Source organism: Lygodium microphyllum, chromosome 6 (genome assembly GCF_053477565.2).
Source record: "Lygodium microphyllum isolate KBCC chromosome 6, Lygodium_microphyllum_v1.1.10, whole genome shotgun sequence".
Taxonomy (NCBI): Eukaryota; Viridiplantae; Streptophyta; class Polypodiopsida; order Schizaeales; family Lygodiaceae; genus Lygodium; species Lygodium microphyllum.
The window spans coordinates 2,632,524-2,654,355 of NC_141140.1; the positions used below are offsets into that span (position 1 = coordinate 2,632,524).

Consider the following 21,832-nt stretch of genomic DNA (forward strand, 5'->3'; position numbering starts at 1 on the left):
AGTTCAAATACTACCCTTGTACTATTTCATTAGGGATGTATGACAAACACTACCCACCAATCCTGACTAGATGGAACTAGATATATGGATATCATTTAGCCACACAACTAGACATGTGCAACTTCATCCTCACGTTGTATCCCTACATGGCCATTATTTTGCCTTGTACATCACCTTACGTTCTTTTCACAATATATCACTAATCATCTTTTAGCACGTCACACTTTGATATGTGGTGACAATCAACAGTGTACATGGTTTTGTCTCACAGGCCAATTTTGGCCTTAGAAGACGTTAAGCTTCCTTTCTCTCTTTTTCATAAAGGAGTTTAAATTAGGTAAAGTATTTATGTCAAGCCTTCTGGCCAGCCATGAAAATCCTATCAATCACAAGTCAAGCCAAAAGGCTACCAAAACATAGCATACAAATATCATGTAGGCAACACAATCGGAGCAAAGCGAACAATATACAGCCAAGGAGCAACCACATCAAGGAGGACCACCTTCGCTGAAATCATAGAAGAGATCCACCATAAGAGTAATCCTTGAACACGAGCCACATGATTGTGGATAACCGAGGCTAAATCAAAAAATAAAGGCATTACACATATGCCAAATGTACCTGAGAGTTGTCCATCTAATTAATCTTAGATGCATGTCGCGTGGGAGACCTAACAGATGAGAGGAAGTATCCTCATGCTGAAATTTGAGAGTTCGGACAAGAAAAGAGCTTTTCTCACAAAACGTGGGGCTCAAAAGGGAAATGATATACCTCGATGAGGATTTCCAACTAGAACATACAAGGGCAAGCGTGCCTAGGATTTTGGAGGCATGAAAGAAAGGAAAATATGCAATGTACAGAGAATGGCAAAGTGATTATTGCAATATGTTGGTCACAATGACGGTGTGCAGCCTATGAGAAACTTAGGATGTCAGTATGAAACTCTAATGGAGCAATATGCCTAGATGCCAGACATTTTCAGGATTGTTTTCGAAATACAGACATAGTCATATATACAAAAATACATCACTATAAAGGAGGCCACTTGCCATATGTTCATGGGTACAAATTGGAAAATGCATTCTGCCCACATGCTAGAAATCCCAGTAGCACAAGGGGTTTTGGAGACGTGACCATACTCTTTCATAAAAGCCTCAAAGATATAGTCCAAAGTGATACAAAAAGACAAAGATGCACAATGCATGTGAGTCAGGGTACACTCAGAAAGGCCACGTGATATTTTCATTGCTATATGCTATTTCCCCCTTGCAAATTCAGGGTATGCACCGCTTGATGTATTGTACGAAGATATCACGAAATTGTGAGAGTGCGCAACGGAAGAGAAACACGAACACAAAGAGAAGCAGAGAGAGAGAGAGAGAGAGAGGAAGTGGAAGATGAGGGAAGAATACTACATTGATTGAAGAAGAATGCTAATACAATGATGATGGACTGATCAGTCTCTACATGCAACCCACAGCATTAATGAGGGCACCAAATCAGGTTGATGATGAATGGCATCACCGGAGATAGAGGAAGAGGACAGAGTTCGAGTGTGCACCTGCCAAGGAAGAAGGAAGATGATGATCATGAAGTGAGGAGAGGGACAGGCTATAAACAGCCAATAATCCCCAAATCTGGCCAACTTGCCGCAAATGGATGTCAAAAAGCTGGCCGACCAGAATTTAGTGCTGGTCGTGCTGATTAAAAATGCCAAAAAAAAAAAGATGCCACAAAAAAAAAACCCAAAAGGCATAGACAATATCTGACAAGCAAGGACATCTCGAGAAATGGCAAAATTGTACAAGAAAAGCATACTAGACCTGACAACCAAAGGAAATGCATAGAAATGCACACAAATGGCTACTCAAGAATAAGTAGCTCCACCATCAAAACACGTGACAAACCTGTCAGAGCTCCAAAAGTCCTCATCTAACTCAAACTCAGGCTCACCAACAAGAGATGACAAGGCATGACAAGCATGACTGCTAACACCCTCTCTCAGATCCTAGATGTGGTGGAAGGCCAAGGAAGAAATGGATATTGGGGTGGCAAGAGGAATGACAATGTCGATGAAGTCCATCAATGAAGACTGCCGATATGAAGAAGCTTCTCACGATCCTACGAAACCCCCTCTGAAACACTAGGGGCTAGGAAATCCACAGCTACATCATCAAGAGCATCCCCCTCTAAAAGGGATGGGGGGTATGAGGGAACCATCGAAGGAGAGGGTAGGGGATGGAAAGGAGCCTATGGAAAAGATGGTGCACATGCGGAAACAGGTGTAGCAATAGACAACTACCTCAGAGGACCCTACATAAGAGAAGGAGAATGGAGCCGGTAAAGCCCACTCTCCTACCAATATGACATGATAACAGTCTCTATAGAAGAATCCTCAATACAAACAACCTGCGTGGTGAAGACAACCCAAGTACCAAGCCTAGTAAGGCCATAAACTAAGAGGAGTGGAAAGCCCAAGTCCGAAACATAAAAGGCCTTTGAAAGGAAGCTCAACGCGTGGCCAAGCAATGAAGGCAAAGTGCCAACACCACAAATAGGCACCAAAACAATGTCACTAACACTGATAGGACCCTCAGATGGGCATAAATCCTACAACAAATCACCTCATGCAGTCATATGACTAGAAGCTCCACTATCAACCAGCCAAGGCCTCTCAGAAGATGAGGCAACCGCTGAAGAAGGCTCCTCCAAGACAACAGTATGAAGGAACACTAATTCATGGGTAACCCGTGGAGTAGAGGTAGAAGGCTCAGACATTTTAGCTCCATCCTTTGCTCCCGGACGAAGGTGAGGGTACTTCTTCCAACATTTCTCCTCTGGATGTGCCCCCTTCCTACAATATGGGCATTTAGGCTTCTCTGAGTTGAAGTCAAAGCCTGAAAAACTCTCCTTGCTTTTAGTCTTTGACCTCCCTTTCTTCTTCCCCCATCTCAAACCTGCAACAAAAGTTGTGGTGGAGGTGGATCCATTGGCTACCTCTTTGGCATGCTCATCATGCCTCAAAACAAGAGAGGCAGGCTCCTTCCATAGAAGCTTCTCACGGGTCCTCGATGTAAGAAGGCTCGTGTAGAAGACATCAAACCAGGGAGATGGCAACTGAGTCAAAAGAATCATAGTCATATCCTCTGAAGAGATCATCCTACAAAGAGATGCAAGCTCATCCCTCATGTCCTCCAACCTATTGATATGATCATTCATGGAAGGAGAATCATCATCAATACGCATCCGTAATTTCTTCTCGAGAGTAATCCGATGGGCAAATGTCTTCTAATGGTACAAAGAAGCAAGCTTTGTTTACACTTCCGCTACTTTCTACAACCTATGCACATGCACTAGGACAATATCATGTGGGCTCACAAAGAGGAAAGATAAAACTCTAGAGTTGAGCCGATCTTATAAGGCCACAAGATCCATCGATGATCTAACAGTGGGATCCTCCACTGGACAAGGAATAGGGTGGGTAACAAACTCCCAAATTTCAAAGGCATCAAGCATACGCACCACTTTACACGACCAAAGCGAGTAGTTGAAACCATCAAGCCGGTCTTCTTTGGGCACAGAAGGGAGTACAGGCACCTGTATCGAGGGTGATATGAATGGCATATGAAGGCCAATCGAACGGGCCTTTTGTGAAACATGAAGAGAATGGGGAGGAGAGGGATCTCGTACAAATGGGCTATGAGACCTTTGTTCGTCGCATTAACCAGCACGAAAATCTCTCCGTCTCTCAAAGAAAGGAATAGAGACCTCATCCTTTGAGTCAACAAAGAATTGGTGATAAAACATCTTCGAACTTGCAATCTCCCAGAAAGTTGCATTTGACATAGAAACAACTGTCGCTTTGCCACCAAGAGGTCGTCACTTGCACAAAACAAATGTCGCCCACAACAAAAAGTTGTCACCTATAGAAATATGTTGACGCCGACACAAGGAAATGGACACTTGCAAAAACATAAAATTTGCATTTTGAGCAAAACACAAATTTTGATGCCTCCTAATGCAAGCAAGCTCTTGCTTGGTCCCTAGAGACTGTCACCTGGCTACCTGGGGATTCAAACAGGTAGTGGACCACATGTTCGGGCTATAAACACAGTAAACACAAGCTGCAAATCTGCATTTTGGAAATCTTGGATGCTCCTCCGTGATGAGAACCTACACTTGGAATAAATCGTCATACTGTGTCCTCACTTAGGCCATGATACCATGTGAGAGTGCGCAATGGAAGAGAAACACAAACGCAAAGAAAAGCACAGTCTCACAGAGAGAGAGAGAGAGAGAGAGAGAGAGAGAGAGAGTGTGTGTGTGTGTGTGTGTGTGTAACCAGCCTTCCTTCCGTGGATGGGTGGTAAATCCTTGATTACAACTTAATTACAGCAGCAAACAATTAATGCAAATCTGAAAATACAAATTTACCTATTGATCTTGGACAATCCACACCCGATTGGCCCCAAAATTGGCGCCCCTTTCAGTGTTTCTTTAGCTTTATTGAAAAAAAAGTTGATTTACAATGGGATCCTCCCGATCCTCTTTGCAATCCAAACTCCCCTTGCTGTCCAAAGTGACCAGCAAGTCTTCAATCTGATTTGCCCCTTGATTCGGGCACTTAATTGGCATTCACCCGCTTTGTTGGAGATGGAAAATGCCTCAAATTCAATGGCTCGATAGTCCTCCACTTAAATTTAGCTGAAATTCACCTTCAGCCCTGAAAAATCCAAGTCTTGGAGCTTCCAATTTCTGGCACGCTTCCCAAGGCTCCTACTAAACCCTAATTTTTGCTGTAAATTACAGTTTACAATAGAGAAATTTGCAATTTCTTAACCTCCAAGGATCCAAATGCTGAGAACTTCAAAGCAAGGCTGTGAAATGGCTAGGAGATGAGAGAGAAAGCTATAGAGAGAGAAAATTCAGAGTTTTGTTGCGAAGAATTACTGAAAATCAGTCAAATGCAGCTGCTGCCCTGCCACAACAGCATGTAGATGTAAAGAACTGAAGAAAATCAGTCATTTACTGTTGCTGGCCTATCTCAACAACCTGTAGATGCTGTCACCTATTGTTGATTGGTCTTCTCCAGCCCCTGGCTGCCTCAAAAGGTCCTCCAATGGCTGCAAATCAAACCAACAACATCTCCTCCCTTTCTCTTGCAGGCTGAATCCCCCAAAAATGCCTCCCTCCAACCTCTAAAGATGTTTTTCAGTCTTGCATGGGCATTTTTAACAAGTGGCAACCTTCCCAAATGGTTTTTCCAGCATTATCAGCCTTTAATTTACTCTAACCCTAGTTACACCTCACATATGCAACATTTACTTAACCATGTGATTAAAAATTAATTCACATGTTAAGTGAGGTTTCAAAAATACATGTCCTCATGACAGAGAAAGAGAGAGAGAGAGAGAGGAAGAAAAAGATAATAAGCATACTGCACTAACTGAAGAAGAATGTTATACAATGATGATGGATTGATCAGTCTCTGCATGCAACCCACAACATGAATGAGGCTACTAAATCAGGCCAATGATGATAGCATCACCAAAGACGGAGGAAGATGACAGAGTTCAAGTGTGCACTTGCCAAGGAAGAAGCAAGATAATGATCATGAAGTGAGGAGAGGGACAGGCTATAAATAGCCAATAATCCCCAAATCTGAGCAACCTGTTCCAAATGGATGCCAAAAAGCTAGTGGACCAGCACTTAATGTTGGTCATGCTCGTAAAAAATGCCAAAAAAATAGAATTGTTATAGAAAAAATCTCAAAAGACATGGACAATATTCAACAGACAAGGTGTCACTAAATTGATTGCTTATTACGAATTCTCTATTTAATAAATTTATGTCAATAAATTAATGACTGGCTTTTCTTTAAGTGTTGATGATGATCTAGCATGACCATGAGACCATTTAGAGACCAGTATTCCTAGTGTATTACTTAATTGGGTGATCAGAGCACTGTGACGGGAATATCTAGTATAGACAATACAAGTTATAAAAGGGGGAAAGAAGTGTCTGCCAAGTGTAAGAGTGAATACAAGAACCAAGGAGTTACACATAAATGAAGAAGAATTGAGTTCTAAGAATAGGAAGTGCATCAGCATTATGTATATGTATTTATGTATGCATCCGAGGATGCCTGGGAACGTTAACTTCTATGTAATAAGAATTGCATTCATTTGGGATCATCCTCTCCCTTACAAGTCAAGGTTTAAGGTATTTTCTTTCATTAAGAAAGACGAGAGAGGTAATCCTCTCACTAAGAAAGAGGAGAGATGTGATCCTCTGGAAGTGAGGAGAGAAGTGATTTTCTCTTTCTAAAGTCTAAAATTACACAAGCTTTTGTGTGGAAGTCAATCTTAAGGTTGAGACCCAAGGCAATCTAATGAACTCTCCTTAAGGTGGTTGCATGGACAACAAGTTAAGAGTATACTTTTAAAAGCTATTTTTCTTAAAATAGACATAGTGAGTCCATTTTTAAAATACCTCATGATAGAAAGACGATCTCTAAAAACGGCCCACTATTATCGGAAATAACAAGATCTATAACTTTTGTGCTGGACGTTTTTTCATCCAAGCAACGCACAAAGAGATATCTTGAAATTGGTGCTGCAGAGTAGGTCTTGGGACAGCCATATCTTGCTGAGGGCGGAATTTTCCGCCAAGAAATTGATCACATTAGTCAGTGTTATTAAGAGTTTATTTTCCATTGTGTGTATCTTTTGTGTTTGCATGACACACATGTACATGTAGTTAGGCTAGGCACATTCTTTTCAGTGCATTCATAATCTTTGTGTGGAGCATTGATTGATTGGTTATATATCATGGATCCAATATTTCGTATTTTCTTAAATCATAAGTGCATAAGCACGAAGTTTTGTTTCAAAGCATATGTTTTTGTTAAGGCACATTGCATGGAAGATAAGGTTATTTTGGCAAGATCATGAATATGGCTCCCGAACCTTGAGTCCATAGAAGTAATATTGTCTTCATCAAAAGTGATTATTCCACCAACAGATTTTTCAACAATTCTAAAGAAAACCTAGACCAATGTTCATTTTCCACTCCCAGTTCTTCCTACAATACCTATCTTATGATCATTGCCTATTGCTAGACTTCCTTTCAAAATTCTAAATAGGCCTTGATGGAAACGTTATTGGATAAAGCTACTTGAGGAAACTAACTGAATGGTTGACATGGGGTTTGAATATCAAAATAAAGTTCATAGTAGAGCAGGATGAATTGTAAGGGCACATGAATATGGAGTGGATGGTTTTGAACACTTTGCCCAAGGTCACCTTATCACTTTGATTTTTGCTGCTAACTACTGTGGCACCGAAAATGACGCAGGGACAATCTTGGTATCGAAAAGGGAACTCATAGTTGTTCCCAAACTAATACATCCTTTGCCTCCTGCCATTATGTCATCAGAGACATCATCAGATGGTCACTTGAAAGACACATGGATGCAGGAGCTAAAAATCTAGAGGCCACCTACCCCTACCAATGGCCACCTTCAACCTTCTGATGAACGTGGATTACTAGCATGGATAAGATTAGACTGTTAATATTTTTGCCATGGAGCATTACGGGCAGATTGATGACGAAAGACTTGATGCAACAATGCTTCAGAAAAAGAGGCAACATTATAACGAAAGCCTTGATGTCAACGTCATGATTAACAGAAGCTTTTCTCTGAAGCTTTGTTGAGGAAAAGCACTGAGTGTGACCAATAAGCATATAAGGCGTCGAAAGAGCCAAAGCTGAAAAAGGAGGAGGAAGTTGCTGAGATGCTGAAGCGGGAGAGACGAAGGAGAAACAAGACGACGCAAGACGAAGATAAAGCTGTTGCGACAAAAGAGCTCAACGAAGCCTATAGAGGTCGACGACGGGAGGAAGGAACAAAGGTGATGTAGTAAAAGACAAGAATGAAGACGTGTTGAAGTTGACGACGAAGCTTTGAAGTCGAAGCCAAAGTCAGGATTGAACGCGAGACAAAGGAGAAGGCCGAAAGAAGGTGACAAGGAAGTAAAGCGTCAACGATGGAGGGAAGACACAGACGATGAAGTTGACGATGGATCTCCGTTGAAGACATCGAAGACGAAGCTGCTGACAAAGGATAAGACAACGAGTTGGTGACGAAGAAAGTGCAGAGAGAAGCGAAGCAGAAGAAGAACTAGGAGAACGACGAAGAAGTGGACTAAGGAATACGAGCTCTGTGTATGAAGTCGAAGATTAAAGGTAACAAAGGTGGCACTAATCGATACGAACGTAGAAGACGAAGCCGTAGGAGAAGAAACAACCGCCCCTATGCTCTATCGCCATCATAGCATACAGAACTCGACTCATGTGGCCATCCTCTCCATCACAGTGTGCAATCCTGTGGCCACAACACCTGTGTTTGCGCCATCTCTTCCACCACGGTATCGTGCTTGTTTGGGCTCCCCTTTGTGCGAGAATACTCGTCCTAATCTTCACCTTCCGATCCGCGAGAGAGAGGGAGAGCGATATTGGAAGACAAGGCTTCATCGTATTTCCAAAGTCAAGGCTGTTGCCATGGCAAACCTCGTGGTTAGAGCTACTAGCAACATGCTCATGGGGCCCGATTGGCCATGAACATGGAGCTCTCGTGACCTAATCATCGCGGACCCAAGGCATGCTTTTCCATGTGCAAATGTAGGAGACGGAAGAGTAGACGACTAAGACGCTGACTGTTGTGACATGGCTTCCCATGGCGACTCATCCAAGGCAATGCTTACAACCGACAATTGAAGTGATCGACATATTTCAATGAACCAAAATCTGTTTACTCCTGATATATACTTCTTGTTGCCATTGAGATCATCTACAACTCACATTTATAATCCCCTTTCTTCCTATGGGATTTATTGGACTTGCAAGACAAATAGAATCTCTAAAGGTGACCTTGTCATGGTGAAGAACAATGCAGCTTTGTCCAAATCAATACAAACCTGGATCACGAGCTAAAAGTTGTCGATACTACTTATTCATAGCTTTTACTCTATTTTATGAATCCAAACTTTAAATATTCCTTTCATCAATTCTATGATTTAGTTCTCATGTTATGTTGTTAATATTGAAATCCATTTATTCCCATCTTGAAAATCGTCCCTGCAGCGAGCGACTTTCACAAACCATCGCGTGATTTCCATGCGACATCTGGTGAACCCGACGTGGAAGCGACGCTTCTGATTATCGAGATGGGAGACTCTTTGAATACTCCACCCACTTCATCATCAAGTGCTTCTTCCTTTTCGACCGATGAGATAAATAATTTATTGCAAACTCTTTCTTCAGCCATTATAATGCAGAATCAACAGATGCAGTTATCAATGCTGCAGCAGCGGCAGCAATTACATCAGCAACAATTGGATCAACAACAAATGTTGCATCAAGAACAAGAGCATACACATGATGCAACCAAAGCGATCAAGGCTGTGGTAAGTAAGTGCAAATTATTTGATGGCCGGAATGTTTCAGCCTATCTTAAAGGCTTTGAAAGCTAGATGCGCTTCTTCGGAGTTCCTACCAATTGAAGCAACTATTTCCTACAGCTTGTCACGCCTACTTTATGGGTTAGAGCGACTGATTTATTTGTGCAAGTCTCAAACTGGAATGTTTTCGAGAAGATGCTCAAAGATGAATATTATTGCTATGCAAAAGACATTCAGAGAGTGGGTCTATCCGTCCAACAAAGGACTTGTTGCTTCTGAGTTGTTGCGGAAGTTTGAAGAGCAATACAACCAATTGGATGCACTTGAGAAAATATCCCTAAACTCGGAGAAAGTGGAGTTATTCTTGCAAGCAGCTCATCCTGCACTTCAGAACGAGATGGGAGAGCTTCTTGAAGACCGTACGTAGCCTATGGGATTGAAGACGGATAAGCAAGATGTTATTGATGTGGTTTCCACATTGACAAAGAGGCGGAGATGGAAGGCTCACTTGCATAACGGCATGCAAACACCTCTAACGATGTCTTCTCCTACCTTGAACATAGTAAGGGACGCTTGGAAAGCAGATATGGATGCATTGAAATCCGATACAAATGCACGCATAGCAGCCAAGGACATGGAGATTGCCAAACTCAAAAGGTAGTTAGAGTCATGTAAGAATGAATTAGTGACATACAAGTCAATGATGGATGCACAAACAACAATGCTAGATGCACCAGAATTAAAGAAAGAGGTGGAGAGTTTAAAAAAAGACATGCACACATGGGTGAATGTGGTAGAGGGAACTCAAAAGAAAGTAGAAAATGTTCAGCAAACAGTGAATGAAAATGCACAATGGATTGAGGTAGTCAGAAGAAACAAAGGGGTGCCTCAGAACAAAGTAGAAATGATGAATGCAACACTAGAGGAGGAAGCAAAGAGGAAACTCCGTGCATTGCGTGTATGTGTGGTGAGATGGACTAAAAAAGAAAACCCCCAAGAGGACGCTAAAACACTTTGTGCTGAGATGGGTGCAGACGAGACATGCATTATGGATGCTTGGAGGATAGGTGATCCAAATGGCCAAAGATGTCAGATCCTCATGCTGAAATTTGGGGACATGGATAGCAAAAGGGCCTTCTTATCAAAAAGAAAGGCTTTGAAGGTGAAAAGATTTACCTCGATGAGGATCTCCCACCCGCACAGCTAGAGCACAAAAGGGCTTGCATGCCAAAAGTGCTAGAGACACGTAAAGAAGGCAAGTATGCTATGTATAGAGATGGCACAATAATCATAGCAGAACAGAGGTCACAATGACAGTACAAGAACTATGAGACGTTGAAGATGTCCCTTTGGAATTGTAATGGTTCAATGAGACTCGATGCAAGTTATTTTGAGGACACCTTTCGTGGGATAGATATGGCTATGTATACAAAGACACGTCAGTGTACAAATTCTAGATTACCGGATGTTGTGGGATACAAGTGGGAGAGCGCATACAGACCTCAACCCCGTAGACCAGGAGGAACCAGGGGGTCAGGAGGGGTGGCTATTCTTTATCGTGAGAGCCTCCAAGACATGATTCACGTGGTGTCATGAGATATGCATGCTAGATACATGTGGGTAAGGCTAAGGATAGGACACCCAAGGGATCTATATGTTGCGGTATGCTACTTCCCACCTACCTCTTCAACATTTGCTATTGGGGAGGGATCACCATTTGAAGTACTACATGAAGATATTACGAGATATGCAAGTATTGGGGACATACTACTAGTGGGAGACTTTAATGCTCGAACAGGAAATGAGCAATCTGCTTTTTACGATACTGAACATGAAATGTTTAAGGAATTGGCTTTGGATGAACTAGGGCTTGCCAGGACATCTCAAGATAAGGTGTTGACAGTATCTGGATCCCATCTGCTAGCTTTGGGAAGTGCTCATGGATTGGCTATATTCAATGGCCTATTAAGATGGCCGGGAGTGGATACCTTCACTTGTTGGAACAGCAAAAAAGGGGCCAATGTGGTGGACTATGTAATGGGCTCGCTAGCATTAATTCCAGAAATTGAGGATTTCAAGATATCTGATAAGCCAATCAGTATAGCGGCTGACCATGCAATCTTAAAATTTACTCTAGCATATAGTCAGAGACAAGAAACATGCACACAATCATACGCATTCCCGCATTATGAATTTCTAGAGCAAACGTCGCACATCTATAGTGATGTAGCACGAGATGGCTTAAGTCAGCTAGACCAACATGAACCATTGGAAGATGCCACTAGATATTCAGCGAAGGTTTTACATGTTGCAACTTCAGAGGCATTTCCATATAAGATGGGCCCTACTGCAATACGCAATGGTACTGCCCCTCAAAATGCTTGGTATGATGATGAGTGCAGACAGACTAGGATCCGCCTACAAAGAGATATTACATAGGGACATGCACACATAAGCAGGCACGGAATGTCTTGCGTCATCTTGTGCGAAAAAAGAAGAGAGATTATTTAGCCAAACTAGAGTCAGAGATGTATCAGCTCTTTCTGAGCAAGGACAACAAGAGAGCATGGAGGAAATTTCACGGGAGACAATCCCCAATCCAATTACATCACCTATGGTTTGGCATGAACATGCTAAGGCACTATACAATATTCCATCACAAGAGCAAATACCCTGTCCATCAAACTCTAGGCCAACACAGGGCGGTTTCTTTGCCGAAAAGATGGTGAGATATGCCATTTGGAGGTTGAAGAATGGGAGGGCACATGATCAAGATGGCCTTGTGGCATAGCATTTTGCACATGCATGTTATGCACTGGCTCCTATCTTGGCAAATCTCTTCAATAGAGCCATATGTGAGGGGTTTCCAGTAAGTTGGTGTGACCACACAATAGTGCCGATTTTTAAGAGTGGAGATTCATTGGTCGCTAACAACTACCTCACTATTATGATTGGCCATATGCTAGCAAAGATATACACCTCTATTGTGGAGCATGAGTTGCCTTGGTGGGCTGAAACAAAGAGAATACGGTCTACAAGACAAGCCGGTTTCCGCTAGGGATACAATACGCTAGACCATATATTCACGCTAAGGGTCTTGATTGAGGAGGGACAATCACGAAGGCAAAGAATCTAGTATTGTTTTGTGGACCTCCGCAAAGCCTTTGATACTATGCCACGTGCAAGACTCATGCAAAGGTTGTGAGCCATTGGGGTCCCACAGGTTATGCATTGTATGAAACTGTGAAAGGGAGAGTAGGAGTGCCTGGAGGCACAACAAACTCCGTCTCTAGTACGGTGGGCATAAAGCAAGGCTATCCCCTCTCTCCTTTGCTGTTTGGACTGTACATTGACGAGATCTCCGATTATATGCAGAGATGGGGTGGTACGGGAGCCAGCTTGGCTGGGGTACTGATACCAATTTTGTTATATACTGATGATTTGGTGCTTATCTCCAATTCACCAGAGGGACTACAACGGCATCTGGATGCATTGCATGTGTTTTGTGAAGAGAAAGGTCTCAAGGTTGATCTCGGAAAGACTAAAGTCATGGTCTTTAACACCTCAACAGGTTGGGTGACACGCTCAGAGCATTACTTTATGTATGACAACCAGCCTGTGGAAATAGTTAGACAATATGTATACCTCGGGGTCACTAGAGCAGCAATGTGCACACATACAATTTCAAGAGCCTCGTACCAAATTGTGGCTTTTTGACACTTTAGTTAAGCCCACACTGCTCTATGGGGCAGCCGTTTGGGGCCCAAGCCTTTATCATACTAGACGGATGCCACTTATGGACTGTGATGGACCGGAAGCACAACATTATGATGCCTGGGAACACATGGAAAGATCGCTAGTCATGATGATAGCACGTATGATAAGGGAAAAAGCCTCAATACCACAGGAGATCATCCGGGAAGAATTAGGCACTACACCCATGGTAGTTGAGACATTATTCCAAGCAATTACTTTCCTTCAAAGGATATGGCAACTCCCTAAAGACCGATATCCTAGATTAGCACTAGAGTCTTCAAGACAGCTTGCAACAAAGGGAGATAGACAGTGTTGGTGTTATATTTATAAGGTAAATTAAGGGAAACATGCACGAGGCATGACCGTCCGGGGTCTTGGGCGCCCGAACGGGGTTTAGGGGAGCCTAGAATTAAAGAGAGTCCAAGAATAGTAGGACTCACCAAGATTTGACGGCTAGCAATCGGATCACGATGAGAGTCGCCAGCAATTAACTAGGCAAGGCTGGGAGGTGAAACGCATCTTGTGCCCTTTGAGTGTCGGACTGTATTCCTCAAGAATTCTGCTTCATCTTCTGAGTCGCCTAACATTGGTATCAGAGCCGCCATCGAATCTTGCTGGAGCCGTCAGGTTCTAATCTTGCTAGTCATTAGTGAAGCCTTTTTTCAGGCGATTACAAGCGCAAGGGCCAGACAATTCGACTGACACGTCACTATTTAGTCGTTTAAGGTCGCCGCACGTCATCCGTCAGTCGTTTTTGGTCACCACACGAAGTTGTAAGCTGTGGTCGTGACACGTCACGAAAGTGTCACACGTAGCAGGGAGACGAAAGGCGTGTGACGAAAAGCGTGAGGCGACTGCTGTAAGCCGTGGCGGAAAGCGTCAAATGGTACTTCAGGTTCTACACGTCACACGACTGTCTTCGAGGCGCAGTTTTATAATAGGATCGTTTCCACCCGACTGAAGCCAGGACTTAAATCGCTATCAGCTGACTGAAGTCACTCAAATCTGCTTAATACCTAGAAGATATACCGGTCGTTCCCGTGATTCTTCCGTTTCTGCCACAAAACTTCATTTTCAGCATGACTGGTTTACTACTTTAGTCCGGGAAGGCAAAATTTGTTCCTTACTCTTCGGGTTTATTTACAAAACCAGCAACAGTTGCCTGCCATTATAATCAGGGAAGTACTTTACCTTGTATGCAAATTTTTTATCTTTGCTTTTCAATTCCAGTGTATTAATGGCAGAAAAAAAGAAAGAGGGAGTAATGGAGAGTTCTAGTTCTGGGGACCACCCTATGGTAGATCCCCATGAAACGGAGATGCAAGAAGAACAGTGGGAAGAATTCTTTGCTACACGAGAACAATTTGATGATCTTACTGCTCATGTGCAGGCTCAGGGGGTTCAAATGGAATTTTTAACTCAAACACTCACTGAAATAAAATCTCAATTAACTTTATTGTTAGAAAGGGATAAAAATAAGATAGAAACCTCGGATATCCCATCTTCATCGAAAGATTTAGATGTGACTATGCGAGATCCTAAGGAACCCCACCACAAGTTGAGGGATAATCCAGTTCTAAAAGATATGAAACCCCCTCAGTTTCACGGGGAGGAAAAAGATAGAAATAAAGATACAATCTTTAATTTTCTCCAAAAATGGGAAGATTTACATAAACTTAAAAATACTCCACCACATCTCCAAGCATTGGAGGCTAGTTTAACTTTGGGGCCCAAAACGTATAAATGGTGGCAAACTTTAAAGGAGGCAAATAAAATACCTGAAACTTGGGCTCAATTTGAATCCGTCTTTTTGAAAGAATTCCTTCCTGAAAATGAAATGGAAAGAAATTGGGAAGATTGGGATTATGTCAGACAAAAGGGAAGACCCCTGCTGACATATTTGGAGGAATATCGTGAGATAATCCTCAAATTGGAAGGAATAGATGAATTTCAAAAGACAAGAGGATTCATTAGGGGACTAGATAAAGCCTGTAAAAAGGAAGTAAAAAGAAGTTCACCTAAGACGCTAGAAGAGGCAATTAAATTTGCATTAATCAATGAAGATAGTATGCGTCCAGGTACACTCACTAGTCTCACTGATACGGAGCCCAAGTCTAAGGAGTTGGAAACCTCAAAATTTGTGGGCAAATTTAAAAGGAAAATGCCATTTTTTAAGGGTAAAAAATAACCTTTTGAAAAGAAACAATATGTAAGGCCAAAATTAAGTCCAGACGACTTTGATAATGCCAAAAAAGAAAAGTTATGTTTCAATTGCCTATCCCCTAACCATGCTGCTTGGAATTGCCCTCAAAGGAAAAAGGGGGAAGACAAAGGAAAGGATAAGGACAAGGGCAAGGGAAAAGACAAACAAATCCATGTAGTGCAGACCTTAGAATTAAAGGGGCATGAAAGGTATAAATCTTTAGAGGTCTTGCACATGGATGTACAACACAAGTGTTGTATGTCAACTTCTATGTGACAGCCTACCTTTGGTCCACATGATTTAGTTAGAGTGCATGGATTGATAGCTGGAAAGAGGGTTAGAGTCATGATTGATGACTCTACTACACATAATTTTATAAATTATGCACTTGTCAAAAAATTGCAACTTCCCCAACAAAAGAGTGGGCATCAATATGTTGTTCGTATGATGCAAGGTCAAGATAATAAAATATGGGATACAATGGTATCCAATTTGGAAATTGAGATTCAAGGATATAAAGATAAACTTGATTTCCAAATTATGAACATGGAAGGAGCTCATATTGCTCTAGGGAGGGACTAGCTATGGGGATTGGAACCATCCTTAAAACGTAGTTACCATCATAATACACTGGAATTTGAAAGGGATGGTAAGACTTTTGTTATTCAAGGTGAACATGAAGTATCTGATAATCCTTTGCTGTGTTCCACTGAGGTGCAAAAGCTGATAAAGAAGGAAGTTTGTGAGGTATACATGTTATGGTCTCTTCTTGTACAAAACACTTTTACTTTTTGTAATATAAAGCAACAATTTTCTTATGTTTGTGAGTTGAATGTAAATAATGAATTAAGTAGTCTGTTAGATGAATTTAAAGATGTGTTTCCTTCTGATTTACCAAGCACCCTTCCACTAGATAGGAGTGACATAAATCACCCAATTGACACAAATAAGGATACTCACCCTATTTCTAAACCACCTTATAAGTTAAGTGAAACGCAGCACCAAGAAGTTGAAAGACAAATTAAGGATTACCTCGATAAAGGATTTATACAACCCAGTAATTCACCTTTGGCTTCGCCAATTTTATTAGTAAAGAAAAAAGATGGTTCTATGCGACTTTGTGTTGATTATAGAGCACTTAATAAAATAACGGTGAAGAATAAATTTCCTACGCCCAGAATGGAAGATCTTTTTGATCAATTACAAGGGGCAAAATTATTCACAAAGATAGATTTAAGATCAGGCTATCACCAAGTAAGAATTAAGGCACAGGATGTTCCTAAGATAGCATTTCGTACTAGATACGGGCATTATAATTTTTTGGTGATGCCTTTTGGCCTCACTAATGCACCAGCTACCTTTATGAAGCTGATGAATAGTGTCTTACGGCCCTATCTAGGACATTTTGTAGTAATCTTCTTGGATGATATCTTGATCTTTAGTAAATCAAGAGAAGAACATTTGAAACATTTACAATTAGTATTCCAACTGTTAAGAACACATTCCCTTTATGCGAAGAAAACTAAATGTGAATTCTTTGCACAAGAGGTCAAATATTTGGGGCATATTATCTCGAAAGAAGGAATCAAAATGGATCCAGAAAAAGTTAGGGCAATTATTGAATGGCCATCTCCAAGGAACCTGGAAGAGCTGCAGATCTTCCTAGGTTTATCTGGATTTTATCGTAGATTCATTCGAGATTATGCCAAAATAGTTGTTTCAATGACAGACCAACTTAAAGGGAAAGGAAAGAGCTTTAATTGGGGAACAGACCAAAATGAAAGTTTTCAAAAACTTAAAGTAACTATTGCTACAGCTCCAGTATTATTAATAGTGAATCCCAATAAACCATTTGTGGTTGAAGCTGATGCCAGTGATAAGGCGATAGGCGCGGTCTTATTACAAGAAGGTCGACCAGTTGCTTTTGAAAGCAAGAAATTAGACCGTGCAAAACAGAATTATTCTGTTTATGAGAGGGAGCTGTATGCAATAGTACATGCAATGAAGAAATGGAGGCACTATCTGTACGGTGCCAAATTTTTTATTTTATCGGAATATGAAAGCATTAAGTAGCTTAATGATCAACCGGATTTACACAAGCGTAAAGCCAGATGGGCCGAACTCCTCCAAGAGTTCGACTATGAGATAAGATATAGAAAAGGAAAGTATAATATAGTAGCTGATGCACTCAGCAGAATGCCCATCATAAATGAATTGAGTTTTACTCAGTTCACTTCCAACTTGCTTGAATCTTTAAAAGGAAAATGCCAGGTTGATCCGGCATATTCCAACATATGGGAAGCAATAAAAAATGGGGATCCAAATGAAAGTACTTCTACTGAGGAAGGAATATCTGAGGATGTTCAACAAAGAAATGGAGCATTAGGAGTTGCTCAAACCGGATTCAAGTGGAAGAATTTTACCATTGATAATGGTTATTTACTCTACAAGGGTAGGGTATGTGTCCCGAAAGATACAGAAATAAGGCGCCAGATACTCTTTGAGTGTCATGATACCCCTAGCACGGGACATCCAGGAGTTAATAAGACTTATAGTCTTATTAAAAGGCAGTTCTATTGGCCTGGAATGAATAAGGACGTCCTTGATTATGTGGTCAAATGTAATAAATGCCAGGTTAATAAAGCTGAAAGATTGAAGATGGAAGGACTTCTCCATCCACTAGAGATTCCTTTGAGAAAATGGGAGAGTATCTCCATGGATTTTATTGTTGCTTTACCCAGAACACAGAGGGGGCACGACTCTGTGTGGGTGATTGTGCATAGGTTAACCAAAATGGCTAGGTTCATTCCAACTTCAACTGATGTTAAAACACCAGAATTGGCTAGATTGTTCGTAGAGAACATTTACCGATTGTATGGCCTTCCAGCAAATATAGTTTCTGATCAGGATAGAAAATTTGATAGTCAATTTTGGCGTGCGGTATTTAGGAAGTTGGATACTAAACTTAGCATGAGTACAGCGGATCACCCGCAAACTGATGGGCAAACTGAAAGGGTTAACCAAATCCTTGAAGATATGCTTAGGGCATATGTAAGTAAAAGGCAAACTAATTGGGAAGAGTATCTACCGATAGCAGAGTTTGCATATAATAGTACCAAGCACTCTTCCACTGGATATAGTCCATTTATGTTAATGTATGGGTTTCAGCCCAGAGCTCCTTATGCAGTAGGACTGCATAAGGAAAAGGTTCAAGCAACTAAGGATTTTTTGGAGGATATGAATAGTATGTTAAAATTTACTCAAGAAAATATTAAAAAAGCTCAAAATCGAGCTAGAGCATATGCAGATCCTCACCGAAGAGACATCTCCTTTAAAGAAGGAGAATTTGTCTATCTTAAGGTGCCTGAACAAACTAAAACCATGAAAACGGGACAATGTCCAAAGCTTTCACCCAGGTATTGTGGTCCTTTCACACTACTTAAAAAGGTGGGAAAACTGGCTTACAAGCTCCAACTACCTGCTGGTAGTAAAATACATCCAGTTTTTCATGTAAGTAAGTTAAGGAAGAAGCTGGGTGATTTGGATAATTTAATTTTAAATGATAATATTGAGGAGCTATTAAATGACCAATCTAATCCACATGAACCAGAAAGAATATTAAATGTTCGTAATAGATGAACAAGGAATACTATTTATCAAGAATGTTTGGTTAAGTGGAAAGATTGTTCAGAAGAAAGCTCAACATGGGAGCGAGTAAGTACCTTAAAAAAAAGGTTTCCCAATTTACAGTTAGACCTTCCAAGTATCGTTTTCGAGGACGAAACCAATTCTTAAGGGGAAGGAAATGTTATATTTATAAGGTAAATTAAGGAAAACATGCACGAGGCATGACCGTCCCGGGACTTGGGCGCCCGAACGGGGTTTAGGGGAGCCTAGAATTAAAGAGTGTCCAAGAATAGTAGGACTCACCAAGATTTGACGGCTGGCAATCGGATCACGATGAGAGTGGCCAGCAATTAACTAGGCAAGGCTGGGAGGTGAAACGCATCTCGTACCCTTGGAGTGTCAGACTGTATTCCTCAAGAATTCTGCTTCATCTTCTGAGTCGCCTTACAATTGGTATGCACACATGAGCACGTGGCTGAATTTGCATGGCATGAGTACAGATAGACTACCACCGTTTGATTACAGCCTCAACTGCCCTACTTTGAGCCTTAGTCATGCAGAGCTGAATAGTGTGATCAGGGTAGACATCAATAAAGTGAAGATAGAAAGGAGTTGGTCCAAGCCCCCTTTCCCATTAGGCACGAAAACGGCACAATACCAAAGCCACTTCTTGCAACTTTCTCATGATGGTTTCATAGTGAGGCCTAGATACATGGATGCTCAACTGTCCCACGGACTCCGAGTTGCTATTGGTCAGATCCACACCTCATTGCATCAGCTGATGATTGAGACGAGTCGATGGAGCCATATTGCAGCCGATGAGAGGATGTGCCAGCTTTGTCGATGGGAGCCAGAGACGGAGGAGCACTACATTTGTAGATATACTGTATACTATGATATCCGAGGCCGCTATCATTGCCTCTTTAAGGAGGAGTTTGGACCACTAAGACGAGTGATGGACTATGAGGACCAAAGATGTTTAGGCCTTTTCTTGCTGGAGCTCCAACGACGCAAAGCATTACTGTTACAGGATAGGAGGCAACTCCAGCATCCTCCACCCCTCCAGAGAGCAATTACAGACTACTGTAGCGTAGCTTAACCCCCAGCCGCAACCACCCCAAACACTACATCTCCTACTGATAGGCGTTACCGAGATACAACATCAGGAGGCATCACAATTGATAGAGCTACAACGCTACGCAGAGCATGATGCCCTAGAGTACCTACACGGCAACATAGGCGTGCCCATATGCGCGACATTCGCATCATGCTAGCTCGGTACAGAGGCAGATTGGTGCGATGACTCAGTCGGAGGTAGCTTGCAGAGTCTTGGTGGATTCCATAGACTAAGGGGAGATACCCTACACTCTTGATCTTTTTAAACTTAGGTCTTTTTTCCAACTTTTTCAGTTTCCATACATCTCATTCCAATATACCATGTAAACTAACACATAAATTTTATCTCTTCTTGTCTGGTGAGATGATACCAGTTGTATTGGTTATGGTCTCATAGGCTGCTTCTGCAAACTGCCATATAAGTCCCATGCTTAATTAGCACTGCTATATTAGCAAATGTGTCAGATTTTAGATCTTAATTCTCCCAGCCATTTGTTGCTTCATCTACCTGTAGCCTTTATGACAATTGACATGGGAGTTCATATGTTTGTCACTTGCAGTTGCAAATCCAGAGTCTTTAATCTTAAAGTTGGACCATTGAAATGTGAATCTTAAAGTTGGACCATTGAAATGTGAATCTTCTATTTTGGAAAACAAGTGATCAACTATTGATGCTCGTGCCAATTCAAGTGCAAGACTTACATAGTTGAACAATGAATTCTAGTTTTTACTCAGCTAACTACCACTCTCCAAGTAGCTACCTCTGTGTTCCTGGTAGCCAGCATTGAGTAGCTACCACTTACACATTGGTGGGTGCCACTTTCCTAGCTAGATGTGTCTTTTGAGATATGTTTTCTTTCCTCTACTTGGGAAACATCACAGTTCCCTGAATTTCATATGTATCTATTTGTGTCTCATAGGCCAAAGGCTTCTTGTAGGCATTGATACAAGTAGAGTGTTCTTTGAGTTTCAGATGTACCTACTTTTGTCTCATAGATCGAAGGCCTCTTGTAGACATTAATACAACTTTCTACTTGCTTGATGCACACTTGTTATTAGTAACATGAATCTAGAAATAAACTCCAGGGGGGTTGAACTTTGTCAAACAAGCAGCGTCATTAAATAGCACCCAGGAATATTAAGTGGTTCTAAAGACACAAAAAAACTTCATAATTTTCAACTTGACTTGCAAATACTCTAATCCTGTGCCAAATTATGAGCTCAGAATCTGCATTCTTGCCAATGACTTTACGAGACTCAGCATTTAATAATCTCTTTACAACCCCACAATTTCTTTGTGCAATCACATACCATTTGTATGACTGACACCAAGTGACAGCAGTACTTCCAAATTAGTTGGATCTGCATCTCTTGCTTTCACCATAGCAGCAATAGCCTGTTTGAAAAGTAGAAACAGTGTAAATTCAAAGTACTTTCCATAGATGCATGCATTATATACTTAGCAAAAACAAAGGATAGTTGAGGAGGCAAGAACATGGGCTTTTATGAAAATAAGGGACATTGTTAGAGCTATGGGCTTTCCATTTTCTTTCTCTGAGGACTACCAGTACTTTAAGCAAACGCTGAATGGTGCTATGGCTCGTGCCAAAAAACTCATGAGCCCATATTTGGTTTGCTTCCACCTTTGCACTTCACTTTCTCTGGAGCA

The 21,832-nt window shown here is 41.5% G+C and overlaps 1 protein-coding gene across 1 annotated transcript in view; it reads right to left on the bottom strand.

Annotated features, from left to right (window-relative positions):
• Nucleotides 1-21,832, bottom strand: part of PEX5 (peroxin 5) — an 86,087-nt gene that overhangs the window by 10,968 nt on the left and 53,287 nt on the right. The window contains exon 11 of the mRNA XM_087679206.1: nt 21,475-21,559. Within this exon, the coding sequence (XP_087535332.1) occupies nt 21,475-21,559 (85 nt within the window). The remainder of the gene's footprint in view (nt 1-21,474; nt 21,560-21,832) is intronic.